At 42.3% G+C, this 13764-nt stretch overlaps 1 protein-coding gene across 7 annotated transcripts in view; it reads left to right on the plus strand.

The window, feature by feature from the left end:
* Positions 1–13764, plus strand: part of GPATCH8 (G-patch domain containing 8) — a 57520-nt gene that overhangs the window by 33065 nt on the left and 10691 nt on the right. For 5 of the 7 annotated variants that reach the window (XM_074892385.1, XM_074892389.1, XM_074892388.1 and 2 more), the window contains 4 exons: positions 3874–3941; positions 4419–4505; positions 8343–8486; positions 10728–10764. In XM_074892385.1, coding sequence (XP_074748486.1) covers positions 3874–3941; positions 4419–4505; positions 8343–8486; positions 10728–10764 — 336 coding nt within the window. Of the gene's footprint in view, positions 1–1775; positions 1821–3873; positions 3942–4418; positions 4506–8342; positions 8487–10727; positions 10765–13764 lie in introns of all 7 variants that reach the window. The other 2 variants (XM_074892390.1, XM_074892386.1) reach the window with 2 other exon arrangements.

Genomic DNA, 13764 nt, shown 5'->3' on the forward strand with positions numbered 1-13764 from the left:
GGAGCACGCACCCTGCAGCTGGCAACCGTGAAACGATAATCCTCCACGTACAGCACGACCTGGTGTCTGATGCTAAAGCCCTGAAGCATGAGGATTAACTCTTTTCCCAAGATTTGTGAATTTATAGCACTGCTGGCAAAGTATTTGCTTATAGCCGATAACTTTGTGCAATTAAAAAAGAGTGAATTTGGAGAAGTCTGCCCGGCAAGGTGCTGCCTGCAGTCTGCCTGCAGTCTGCCTCCCTGCTGCTGGCAGATCTCTGAGCAGGCACAGGGCTCCAGGAGGGGGGGTGGCTGTCGAGGCATATTTGGGGGTGAGCAATTTTTCACAAGTTGGGAGAAAGGTTTCCCCGTTTCTTTGGGAAGAGGAGAGCAAAGCAAGTATATCTGGTCAGTTTTAAAATCTTCATTTCTTTTCAGAATTAAGGAAATAGTTTACTTTAAGAGACTGGATTTTCCAAGGTGTGACTCTTGTGCAAGCTCTTAGTTTTTCCCATCCTGCTGGAGGTTTATGCTTTGTCCTCTCCACAGAGTCTTTCCCCTTGCGTGGAAGTGTTTTATACAATAACCCTCCCTGGTTTGGGGTTTGTAGCCTGTGTAATGTGACCAGCCTCTAAAGGAAAGAGTTTGTGACCTGGTTCAAAAAGAAGATAAATTTTCTGGGGTGTAGGGGGATGGTGCACAGACACAGCTTTGTGTGATCTGCATGAGTTACCGTATGGGGGGTTAGTTGTCGATGTGGCAGTGCTTGCAACCCTGCGCAGTGGCCTGAAGTGTGGGAATTCTTGCCCTTTCTTGAAAGCTCAGTTTTTCCCTTTGAAGTATGTCGGTGTACCCAAAAAGGGTCAACAGGCACCCTAAACCTGGGAGTCCCACAACATCCGAGAACCACGTTTACATGCTGGTAAAGATGCTGTTGTCATGCGCAGTAGCTGTGGAATAAATTTTCTTGAGGAAGTTCTTCAAAAGGAGAACTTAAAGAGCTTAACTTTTTAAAGTCCCATTTTCCCCTTTGGCTGTTCTCCATCTTCCGCCCAGCCCGCTTGGCAGTCAGTGGGGTGAGAGGTGGCCCTTTGGCAACACAAGAGCCTGTTCCCTTCCCTCAGCTCTAGTGGCTTTTCTAGGACACGGAGCGAGACTCCCCTGGCCCCCCTGCCCCACAGCCCAGCGCTTTGCCCGGCAGCGTGTCCCCCAGCCCCAGACGGAGCCGGGGTTTTGGTGGTGGGGATGGGCACTGCTGCCCGTGGCTGTGATACGTGCTCGAAGTGCTCGGACTTGGCACTTGGCGGCTGGATGTCACGCTGGCTGGCTGTGCTGGCCGGCTGCCGCGCTGTTTCATTCGGAGTGAAATGATGGTTAAGTTTAAAACAAAGACATCACTTTTCGCCTTGAATATTCTCCTCCTACCTGAAAACAGAGCTCCTTTTGATCCAAAATATTTGTAATTGCCTTAAGATCCTGATTTGTTTCGTTTTTAAACTGTCTGCTTAAATGTGCCTCAGTGCCTCTTTTCGATTGGGCTGTCACCAGGGGCTCTGCCTCTTCCAACACCCAAAACTGAGGCTGCGAGCGCAGCTCTGAAAGCAAGTAACAACTACTGAAAATCTACCCGCTCCCTGATTCCACAGGGGAAAGCATGGTGATGGGGTGGAGGGGTGAGGAAGAAGCCTCATACTGTAATTTTTTTTTTTTAACCCATCCTACCTGCCTACTACAAACGGCCTATTTTCTGCCCCTAATGGTTTCTGCCTAACAAATGGTGTTTCTTTTTTACAGCGTTATGATCCTGGACTTGTTGTGGTGATGGTAAACTTAGCAGTGGTAATTTTTTATTTTCAGACTGAATTACTCCTTTTGTCATCAGTGCACCAATATGTTAGGCTTACTTTCTCTGTTGTAGCCATCATCCTTCTGCTTGGTCTTTCATTTTCCTTTCCTTTCCTTTCTTTATGCACACTTGTCTGATCCTTGTTCATTAAAGGGTATTGCTAAGAAGGGATGTTTCTGTTTGTGTTAGAACTGCCAAAATCAGTTTAAACATAAATTTCTAATACTGTCCAAACTTGATTTTTCCCCAACACGATGGGCACTAGCACTTGCTACTGCAATTTCCAAATAGATTTTGAAAAAAAACCAAAACCCAAAAAACTTTGACTGCCTTAGAAGGCAAAAGTACTGATGCATTGTTTGTACGCAGGGGTTTACCAGGGCATCGAAAGATCTCGATTGCTGGAGAAACAAACAAACAAAACCACCAACAAAACAAAAAGAAAAAAGCTTGGAAAAAAAAAAATAATTGTTGGCACTTGCTGCCAGCCATTCCATTTGGGTTCACCACTTACCAGTAAATCCCTGGCTGAGACGTTATGAAAGTGATATTGCACTTAGGAAGTCATTTTTATAACCTGTCTTTAATTTGGTCCTTTTGCTAAAAATTGCAGTCACTGCTTACTTTATTATACCATTGGGCGTAAGAGAAATGTTTTCAAATGGAGAATGCTTAAAATACCCAAACAAAAGCTCAATTCAAAATATTATTTTGGATCAGCATGATAACTATTTTTGGACTTGGTGGATATATGCCTGTCAAATTTGTGGGCGTATAAACAAAACCATAAAGCCATTAATTAAATGGACTTGTTTCTGAAAGAAAAACACATGCCTCTGTACTTTAAGAGTTAAAAAGACACAAGTCTGACCAGAGTAGGTTCCCTTTGTGGAGTCTGAGATCTGTGGGCTGTCGCTATTGCAGGAGTTAAGCAAGCTGATATTGGAGAAGAGAGAAGTTGATGCCTATACAGGTTTTCTGAGGCAGTTTTAAAGATTTTAACCTCTTGTGCATGTGAATGGCAATGGAATATTTTTGGCATGATTGAAACCTGTAGATCTTTTAGCCCAAAGGTATAATATATGTGTATGTGTGTATAACAAAACAGTTGTTTACACCAAAACCAGAGCAATAATAAGGGAAGTAAACATTCTGTTTTTTTACTCAAGGTATGCACCGGATAAGGTAAGTACTTTTTCAGTGGGCTTACATCACAACGAACAGCGCCAGTTGTGATGTAAAAATAAAAATAATAATAATAAAAAAAAAAAGCTGTGGTAGTAAAGTGCTTGTCTGCCCCATTTTGCTTTGTTTGGCTGGTTATGAGTGGATTAAAGATATGTTTAAAAATATAAATCTCCAGCATAGTTTGATTAGTTCAAAGTCAATTTTCTTCGCAACTAGTCCTTTTCACAGCTTACAGATGACACAGCGAGTGCTAGAGCATCTCTGCAGGAGCTGGGGAAGCAGGTGCTTGACCACCTGGCCCGGGCCGGGCGGTTCTTTTGGATGAAAGAAGTTTGGCTTCTGTGCCACGCTTCTCGGTCAGCTTTACTTACTCTTGGGAAGGGACAAAAGTTGGCGGGAGGGAGGCTTCCGCATCTTTTACGGGAAAGTCCTAATCAATTATTAATGTGATAGAGCAGTAAAATGTATTTAATAGCTTTTTCACTTGCATCAGAAGATGAGGAGTATGTATTGTCTGATGTGGAAGCGTTGAGGAGAAGGTTAATTTCTCAAGTCCTGTTAACAGCCCCGCCCTAGGACTTGTCATGGTCGAACATTAACCACCAGAATATTTTACCTGACCAGTTAATGTTCATAAAATACCATTTATCAGTACTCGGGATGCATTTAACTGTAACTGGTTTGGAGCTGAGAAGCGGGTTTGGCTGTAAGCTGTGAGAATGGCTTGTGTTTGGTTCACTGTAGCTTTCTGGTCTCTGCACTCCAAGGCAAGATCTCTAACCACCCAAACCCAATGTGTAAAGCGAGCTGTGGTGACGGACTGGCCGCTGACCGCCTCTGTGTGTGTTCCTCTTACAGGGAGGACAGATCCCATCCCTATCGTCGTCAAGTACGATGTCATGGGCATGGGGCGGATGGAGATGGAGGTAAGCTCGCCCGGCTCCTGCCCTGCACCACTCCTTGCATGGCTCTCAGGGAGTTGATAGGGAAGGAATTTAAAAGTGAGAGTTTGAGCATCAAAGGTAAAGAAAAACTTGCTCTTAAATCAACACAGTAAGAAAACACTTCTCAAAATACATGCTCTGTTTACCCATGGGTACCCGAGTTCTGAGGTCTGGATGCTATCCGAAATTCCTGGGCTTTTCAGTTTCACTTCCCCAGAGCCGAGGCCGCTGTCGGCAGCGGACGGTCCTGCTGGGAGCCTGCACCTCGGAAGGATTGCTGGTTTGCATGTGGGTTACGCTGTGGGATGACGAAACAGGGAAAGTGAAGTACAGTATGCAAAGATTCTGTTTCAAACTTCATCTTTTTTAAATTGCACATTCTGGCAGTCTCAGTAGTGCAAAGTATTTATGGGACAAATTGCATCTCTCTTTTTTTTTTTTTTTTTTTTTTTAAAAAAGCTTGACTATGCCGAAGATGCCACTGAGCGGAGGCGTGTACTGGAGGTGGAGAAAGAAGACACCGAGGAGCTGAGACAGAAATACAAGGTACTGAAACAGGGGCATTGACATCAAAGTTCCCGTGGGCTGAGTGGGAGAGGATTTGTTCTGATAGGACAGAGCTCTTCGTTAGGCTGTGCTAATGGTAGTAGGAATTAAGTATTCTGTTTTTTGCCATTGTTGAGATTATTTATATTTTAACAAACTGGTTATTCACTTCCTGGAATTAACCTTGATGTTTGTTTAGCTCCTTAAGAGCTACAGGATAGCAGCAGAACTTTCTCTGTGTGCTTTGCTCCTGTTCTGGAAAAATCAGTCCTAGGGTAAGCAGAACATTTCCTTCCCTACACCCAGGGCTGCCAAATTTTTCTAGTGAACCTGCCATGTTGTCAGTGGAAAATCTGCAGGTGCAAATGTTAGATGGGCAGTTATCATCTGGAAGTGGAGTAGATCATCTGCTGTTACTGAGCAAGCAGCAAGTAGTGCATTATGATATTGTTGCATAAATCCTGTTGTCTTTGAAAAGGTAGGACGTGGCTCCAGTTTTGCGAAATTGATGGGCTGTATCTCTTCGGAAGAATTTCTCAGGCAGCATTAAAAAGATATTTTGAACCTGTGGGTTTTTTTGTAAGACAAAAACTATTATGTTTTTAATGATAAAAATGGGCCATCGTGTTGGCATTGAGCATGACATGGTGGAACATACGGATTAGCTGTAACTGAGTTCCCTGTGGAGACATGGTCTTTGCTAGTCCTCTAATCCACTCTTCCAGCCTATAAAACATCAAGTCTTAGGAACGCCTGCTTGTTTAATTGTCCTGAGATTTGAGAACGCCAGGGTTGAAGAGCCCTAGACATTAAAGTTCCAGTTTTGCGTAAATTTTAATGCTTTGAGGAATAGTGGAAAAGTAGTTTCAATTCCATTAAACTTAAACATAACCATGGCAAATCTAAAGTTCCACTTCACCAGTTCAACAGTTAATACTGCAGGTAGGTTATTCAGCTACAAGAATTTACAGCCTCCTTTCCTGACTTTTTTTTTCCCTTAAGTTGAGACCTTGACTCGCTTGGTAAGTGAATTGCTGGTATATTTGTTCATTTAAAAATAAAAGCCATTGTGATTACTTTTAAAGCTAATTCTTAGTTTGGAGCAGGAGGAAGCGAATGATCTCTTCTGGCACACTTTAAAGTACAAGTAGTGCTCTTAAATGGGCTTATGCAGCCAGTGCTGAGCAGTTCCTCTTCGTCCAGGTGCGCATTCTCCTTGCAGAAGTTTCTCCTTTGTGCTGTTTTTAATCTCCTGCTGGGTGGCATGCTGCTCACACCCTACAAAGGGAAGGGTTGGCTGTGACGTTGGCCGTTCTTGGGCAGCGTTGGCCGTTCTTGGGCAGCGTGTGGCTGGAAGCCTGGATCCCTTCCTGCAGCAAGCCCCCAGCTGCGATGCTGGGCATCTTCAGCCAGCAGCAGCTGTTCAGTACAAAGTATTTCTTCGTTTCAGGGTGGTTGGTAGGAGCTCTTGTGTGAACTGCATGTAATGATGCTTTATCTCAGGTCTGCAATGCGATTTATGGTAAAGTTCTTGGGTTTTGCAATTGTCTTTTCAAACGCAGTTGAACGTGTGCTGCTCTCTGAGACTTTGTCTTCCTGCCATTATTCAGCACAGTTTTTTTTCAGGAACTCTGAGCGGCAGCAGTCTCTCCCAGCTCGGATGTGTTTTTATTAGCATACTCTATCATTAGGCTCTTGCATTTCTGTATTAATCTGTAAAAAATCTCTGCAAGCATAATTTTTTTCAGTGCTCCGCAGGAGTCCATTATGTAATTGCCAACTGTGGCCGCATCCTGATTAGCCATTCAGTGAGTCTCAAAGGAATTTCAGATAACTCTGCAACCAAGAAGCAAGCAAGAAATGTTCTTTAACTCCCTTCTTTTGTATGGATTCTGATCGCTCAAATGGCTGTGTTTTCATTGTTTAGCCACAGGATGCTTTCTGAAAAAAACCTACACATGGCGCAGGAAGCTTGTTCAGGGCTTCAGAGGAACTTTAAATGTCATTGTTCCGTGGATCTCACGCTGCTCTGTTTTCCTTTCTTGGCTTCCGGGGGACCTGCTTCAGGCTCAAACCTCTAGACAGTTTTGTTGATTTTTATTCTTTTTTTCTTCTTAACAAGGGCCTCCAGTAATAAATGGAAGCAGGAACTTGAAAGAGATTTATTTTTTTTTTTATTTAGAAGGTGAACAGTGCTTTAAATTGAAAAAAACCCTCCAACTTTTAGCCGTAGAATTTTTCAGATTTCCCCCCCCTTGGGTGTTGAAATTTTTTTACATTAATTTTGCATTATAGAAAACACAGCAATATTATTTCAATGTAATTTTGATGTGGTAACTGGGAGATAAATCATATTGACCTGAACAAGATCTCAAATAAAAAGAGAAAAGCTACCATAGTATATCTTTTTTTAAATGTTTGCTAGCCTCTCTTGCTAATGCAAGGAAATTTCCCATAAGAAGCTTGTATTGAAGACAAACTCTTAGGTGCTCTTTCTCAAATGTTAGACTATTTTTTCTTACATAATTTCTATTTACTCCAGTTGAAATGCAAATGGTAAATAGCTGTGTGCTGATGTTAGCACAGCGTGGTTTGTAATGTTGCGTTTGTAGCTGCTCTTCTTGTATGCATCAGCATAAATGCTTCCATCTTGTTAAGGTAAACCTTCCCCAGCTTTCTTGTAAAGAGTGGCGATGTTTTATTAATTCTGCTGGTGGGATTGTAATTGAAACGACCTGGCTAGAGGAAGAAGCTGCTTAGCCCTGAGATTAGTGTGTGTCTCGGCATCAGGTGCATTTCGGAGCCCCCCCAGCTCTGCATCGCCCGCGGCTGTGCGCTGGGGACAGGGCTCGTGGAGCAGCACAGGCTGGCTTCCAGGCACTCGGCCTTCAAGCCTTTACAGCCACTCGAGGGACTGGCATTTCCACAGAGTCCCAGAGCTTTTTGCTACTGCCAATCCAAAAGCTGCTACTTCTCTTTATAGAAAGAGAGGGGAGGACATGACCGTTGCCAGTTTAGACACCTCACCTTTGCTTGAAGGTTTGGTTTTGTACCTGTACAAATGTTGAATTATATGAGGAAATTACTGTCTGCAACCTCTAAGGCGATCTCCCTCCCCCTCTTTTTATTAACTGGCAACTACCTACCTGTACCCACTCCCGGTGTAATCACTGTATCTGAGCTCAGCTTAATGGACAGCATTGCTCCTGGGAAGATTTCACTGACTGCGAAATTACACTGAAGTGAATTAGGCTCTACGGTTTCTGAGCTGTGCTTTCCCAGCCGCGGATCTGAGTTCCTCCCTATTGAATTGCAGACGAACTGACATCAAGCAGACATCTGTTAGCACTCAAAATGGAGGAAGTATCAGCATTTAAAGTTCTAAGATTCTGTTCCAAAAGCAGTGATCTTCCTTGGTTTGATGCGTATTTTGTGCATCTTATATGAGCAGGCAGCTGCCAGTTTGTTTATGTGTTAGCTTGAGGCTTTGAACCTCTCCTTTATCTCAGACAATCCAGCAGGCTCTCCTCTTGCAGCTGCAGAACTGCCTTCCTGCCATTGGCACTAGATTTCTTTTTTTAAGCAGTCTCCTTTTACTGATACCTGTGCTAATGACAAGATTATGTTCTATGTTAGGAAACTGAGTCAAGGCTAGGTTGGTATTGCAGTTATCCTTCATACCTATGAATTTGCAAAGACTGCTCAGCTTAATAAATATAATCATCGGTGTATGCCAAGATTTTCTTAAGGACTGTTTTTCCGTAGAGGACTAGTTCATCATCTTTCAGTGTGTTTTACAGAAAGTTTAACAGAAGCATTTTTTTGTTATTTTTGCAGGATTATGTTGATAAAGAAAAGGCAATTGCCAAGGCTTTGGAAGACCTCAGAGCAAACTTCTACTGTGAACTCTGTGACAAGCAGTATCAAAAGCATCAAGAGTTTGACAACCACATAAACTCTTACGATCATGCTCACAAGCAGGTAAACAAGTGTTGATAGCACAGTTCATCAGTTTTGTATTCATTGCAGTGGTCTTGTTTGTGGTTAATACTGCGAATTTCCCCAGTGTATCTGTTTTCCTTATAGCCCCAGGAATAGGTGTTTTATGTCACTGGTTGAGATTCTTACGCCCACCATGTATTTAAAAAATAAACCCAACCCACAGCTGGCATCAAGGATCCCAGTTTTGAATGACCCATGAGCAGGAATGGGCTGCTGTTAAACTGGGAAGACTACATGTGGGTAGGGATGGCTCCCAGTTAGCATCAGCTTTTAACGTAGTACAACTCTGGAGACTGATGATATGCCACGTGTGCGCATTTTAATACTTTAGTCTGTGTTCTGTCACGTTACTGAAAACAGACTAGGAAATAATGGGCTGTGTCAAAGGAATCATCAAGAAGGAGCACTCTCCAAATTCTGTAACCCTCAGGAGAAGGTGGATTCAGAATCTGTGTGGAACTGGCTTTGGTCCCAAGGTAGGGCTGTCCTGTAGTATCTACACGATACTTTACGCTGCACAGTCAATACTAAAAGTTCATGTGTTAGCCTGATCTATTTGATCATTTGAAACTGCTAAATGAGATGTAAACGTACAGCAGGTAGCAGTGTTGTGCTTATCTAGAGATGAAATTGCTCAAAGGAGGCTTTTTGATACTTCTAGTCACAAATCCTAACAATACAATCATTAAAATGCTGATAACTTCTGGAGGATGTGCTGTAGAGTACTAGATGTTTCAAAATAGCAGTGAAGTAACAGTTTGAAAACAAGAATATGGCATTACAGAGCATGATTTTTTGTGTGTGTGTGTATTAAGGATAGGATATGGTAGTGCAAAGTAAATTCACCAAGGGAGTCTTAACAGGAATTCTCACAGCAGGGAAATTTCTGTTTGAGTACTGTGATGAGTGGTGGTGTAATAGAATGAAGAGCAGAAATTCGTCCGTTTACTTTGTATTGAGAAGACGGGCTGCTTTGACCGAGCTGGTGGCACAGTCGTGATACCTGATAGCAGTGTACTTCATCTGAAGTTTTCCATCAGCTTGGTTGAAACTTGAGTGCAATGACGTGCATCTATTTAGGAGGTGGAAGGACCTGTTTGTGTCACATTCTTACCGCGTGGTGATGCAGTATGATTATGTCAACTCCTGTTTAAAACCCTTGGGTGATTAACAGGGGGACTGACGTGAGGTTGGTAAGGCTGAGAGTTATTCTAGCATCTAGAGATGCTGTAGAAGAAGAAACAAACCTGTGGAAAGCAACCACTCACTGGTATAAAAGGGCTCAGCAGTAGAGGTGCAAGAAGAGTGACCTGCAGGAAAAATGTCTGGGGAACACGCAGGGTGGTGTAATCTCATTGGTAGAAAGGATTTGGGGGTTGCTTGGTACTGCTGATTATTTTTAAAGGAATTGATGATCTTGGATGATTTGCATCCATTGCAGTAACTTCAGGCAGGCTTTGGAGAAAATGAGCCTTCAAACTCTTGCTACGCCAGCCAGCATTAATTTCTAGTTACAGAGGGATTTAAAGGAAGAAGCAATCCTGTTTTGCTTAGGGAAGAAATTGCTTGTCCAGCTTTGTCGTGCTGAAATGTGTGTCACCCTGTTGGGTCAGCGTTCAGTAAGTGAACTTGAAACTACCTAGAAATAATGAAGGTAAATTTGCATAAGTAACATTATCTCGCTTCTGTTGTTCATTACCGCTCAAGATAGGCTCATTTCTAGCAGCCTATTCTAAATTTTAAGGTAGTTTGAAAAAAAAACCCAAAACCACGCTGTGCTTTTCATAATACGTTGCACGTTGATGTTTCGTATTTTGCCTCTTTGGACAAGAAGGCAAGGTTACATAAAAGCTAACAAATTTTTTAGTTTTCCTAAAAGTAGGCTAATCGGTAGGCTTTCTTGGAAAGATGAGACATTATGGTATCCTAGATAATTACAGCAAACTGACCTGGTACATATTATCTGCAAAGTTTTACCTTCTCAGCGGTAATTCTTGAGGCAACAGTGCTTTGGCTTTGCCTTTTTCTTAGCTTGTTGAACAGATTTCCACGGGATCGTTTTTGCTTTTAAGTATTTTTAGTTACACATACCCATGACGTTGAAGTGTTTGCTTATTCCTTCTGTGGCTCAGCGAGCATTAGGCTGTCCCTGTAAATAGATGTTCCATCCTCAGATCCCTTACTGCTCCCAAGTTATAAAGACACTGTCTTGTATTCCAGGAAGGAACTCAGGATTATTGCGAAACAGGGACGATAGGTAAGTGTATTGATCCCTACCGCATAAATTTTGGACCCACCAACTTGTCAACACCAAACAATTAAAGGGGAGGTTTTATTATTATTATTATTTCCTAACTCTACTGGTTTCATATAGCATTTGGATATGTCTGAATCGACCTCAACACTAAGTTTCTATCCAAAAGGCAGCGTATCTAGATTACCTTAACTGGGAAAATAATCTTCAATTTATTATCACAAACCATTGGCCTGTTTAAGTCATTGCATTTTTAAACATCTTGTTGGAGGTGTACAGTGTTGTTCTCTAGATTTTTTTTTTTAATTAGGTTGATACTTGAAATGAGAAGTACAGGTGTTTTACAGACCAGTAACCCTATCTGTTCACCAAATGGTCAGTCCCTCTCAGGGGAAGCCATACAGGAGTTCGTACAGATGGCACTTCAAGGGAAAATAAACTCTGTTCCCTTGAAGATCCTTCAGTGAGCAACCTGTAACCATAGATGTCATAATTTTTTGTATCCTTGAAAGCTATTGATAACTTTATTGGAGTTTTTTTAGCTGTAAGATCTTGAGCCCAGCAGCTAGAAGGACTGGTAGCTTGTGAAGGACCCCTGCCTCTGTTGCACAGTCTTGACTGTCAGCAGAGTAATAATAATTACCAGACAAATGCAAAAGAAGGCAAATGTAGAAAGAAGACTTCTCCTGCAGCTAGCGAGGAACTTGGGTAGTGAAGGTGGGCCCAGTGTATTTTTGTGCTGCTTTCCTGCAGATAATGTGATGTCCAGATGCTTGAGAGCTCCCACAGTCATCCAGTACTCTGGACTTAGTGGGAATGTGTCCTTAGGGCTTTACATCCGAGTGGGCCCTTTGGGTTTGGGTTTTGACATCAAGGTAGGATACTTCATGTTAGATTTGCATGAAGATGAACGTGGGTCACTTTATCTGGGGTTGCACCCAGCTTGTGTGTTCATATCAAGTAAACCTAATCTGTATTGCCCATCACTTAGAGCAGCTTGCAAAAATTGTTTCGGTTGGAATTATCTTATGTGTAAGTAATGTAGCGTTTACAGTCAGCTTCTACTGTTGGGTGGTTTTTCTTTTACTTATCCAAGAACTTACAGAATCTCCTATACAGTCACCTCTTTCCTGCTAGCATGCCTGATGAAGGGTTGAGCTGTTTACTGAGTCACTGACCCAACAGAATAAAAACATTCACCCTCTGAATTCACTGTGAAAAACAAACATCATCTTGTGTGAACTTTTGCCAGGTTAACTGTGAGAACGCTAACCAGTATTGAAATGCAGTCTTTTATGTAGCTTTCATTTTATTTATTTCTAAATGTGTGGCGTTTTGGAGGTGTATATGATTAATTCTTCATAGGTTCTCTTTATAAAAGGCTAAAGGGAAGGTATTTCCATAAAGAAGCTCTTTGGGAAAGAGGGTGGAACTAAGAACTGAAGCTATAGATCTGCAGTTCTCTTCATGCCCTAATTATTTGGATCTTTGCTTCTAATGCTGAGGGGGAGGGATCTGTTAAAGCACAATAAAATTACCAACGCGGTCACTGCTGTGGTTGATGAGTACTCTGAATCCAAACCCTGAACTTTCTGGTTTGGGGAGAATTGGACTTGTGCTTTCCAGAAACTTGTATCTTCAAGCACAGCCTGAACGTGGAAGACTGAAGAGAGAATCTCCAAGATCCTTGGTGGTACATGGGAGGCTTTTCTACTCTAGACATGTTTTACCCTCAAAAAACCCGTGGTATTTTTCTTAACCCAGTTTTAGCTGTTCGGCTGCTCATTTGCTGATGGCAAACACATTTGGAGAAGAGCACTCGCACATGGAGAGTGTTCAATAAAAAAGTCTTCAGCATGCGAGGCCTGGACGTTGTGATTACGAGCCATGCAAGTCTCCTGAAGGGCAGGCAGACTTGTGTCCTTGGGTTATCTGTGTTACATTATTGCGTGGTATATTTTCCCAAGTTGAAAATGAGGTGTCAGGGTAGAAATTAAGATGAAATAAAACTGCAGTTGTGTGCCATTTCCCCTCTGCTCTTTTCACTTCACTTACGAGCGTGCAAAGAATGTTGATTACCAAAAATAAGCAGGGCTTGTGTTCTCACTTATATAAAATTATAAAGGCTGCCATCCCTTGAGCTCATATTTAGCTAATGGTGTAGTTCACTCCCAGAAGCTTTTGTGGCAAAGAATTGAGCGCACGTCAAAAGTTCAGAAAGCCAGAAATCTGCTGGCGTGTAATGAAAAGTACATTATTATTTTATTTAATAGGGATTGGCAGAGAGACTTGAGAACAATAACAGGGGAGGAGTAGGCTCTAATGCCATTGTGCTGTCACATGAGCTGCCTCCTGTCTCAAGCCAATGCAGAAATCTTCACTGGACGTGGATCCAGTCTGTCCCTCTCTCCTGAATGTAACGTTTGTCATGAAAGTCTCAGATCTTAGGTCTAGTAAAGCAGTGTAGTGGAGTGCTTTTTTATTCTGAGAATAAAATCTCTTTCTGCTCTTCAGTTGTAGGCAAAGAATGCCTCTCGAATGGACCTCAGTTCAGCAAAATTGCATGGCTTTGTCAACTTAAACTGAGAAAATCCATGAACCTGCAAAGCATTGCACTCCAGTTTGGTACTGGGGAGGTCTTACTCAATACCATCTCACCAGAAAATCTCACGTACAATTGCCACAGCGTGCGCTGAGTTTTTTCCTGTTACGTCAGGTTCTGAATCCTGATTGCCCCCCTTTTATTTAACCACTTTCACGTCTCTGTGATGGGCTATCTCTAGAGCTTTTAAACGATTCTGGAGTGCAGCTTATTTAAGCCGATTTGAAGAGAATTGGAAGGTAATGGCATTGTATGCCAATTTGGCCTCTCCTGAGCTGTGCAGTGATTGGGAGATAATCCATTACTGTAGCCTCTTTGTGCTGGAGTACTGAGGTAGCCACAGATTTTATAGAAAACCATTTTTTTAAGAGCTCGATTTGCACTCCCATTGAAATTTGGAG

The sequence above is a fragment of the Strix uralensis genome, chromosome 22 (genome assembly GCF_047716275.1).
Source record: "Strix uralensis isolate ZFMK-TIS-50842 chromosome 22, bStrUra1, whole genome shotgun sequence".
NCBI classification, from domain to species: Eukaryota; Metazoa; Chordata; class Aves; order Strigiformes; family Strigidae; genus Strix; species Strix uralensis.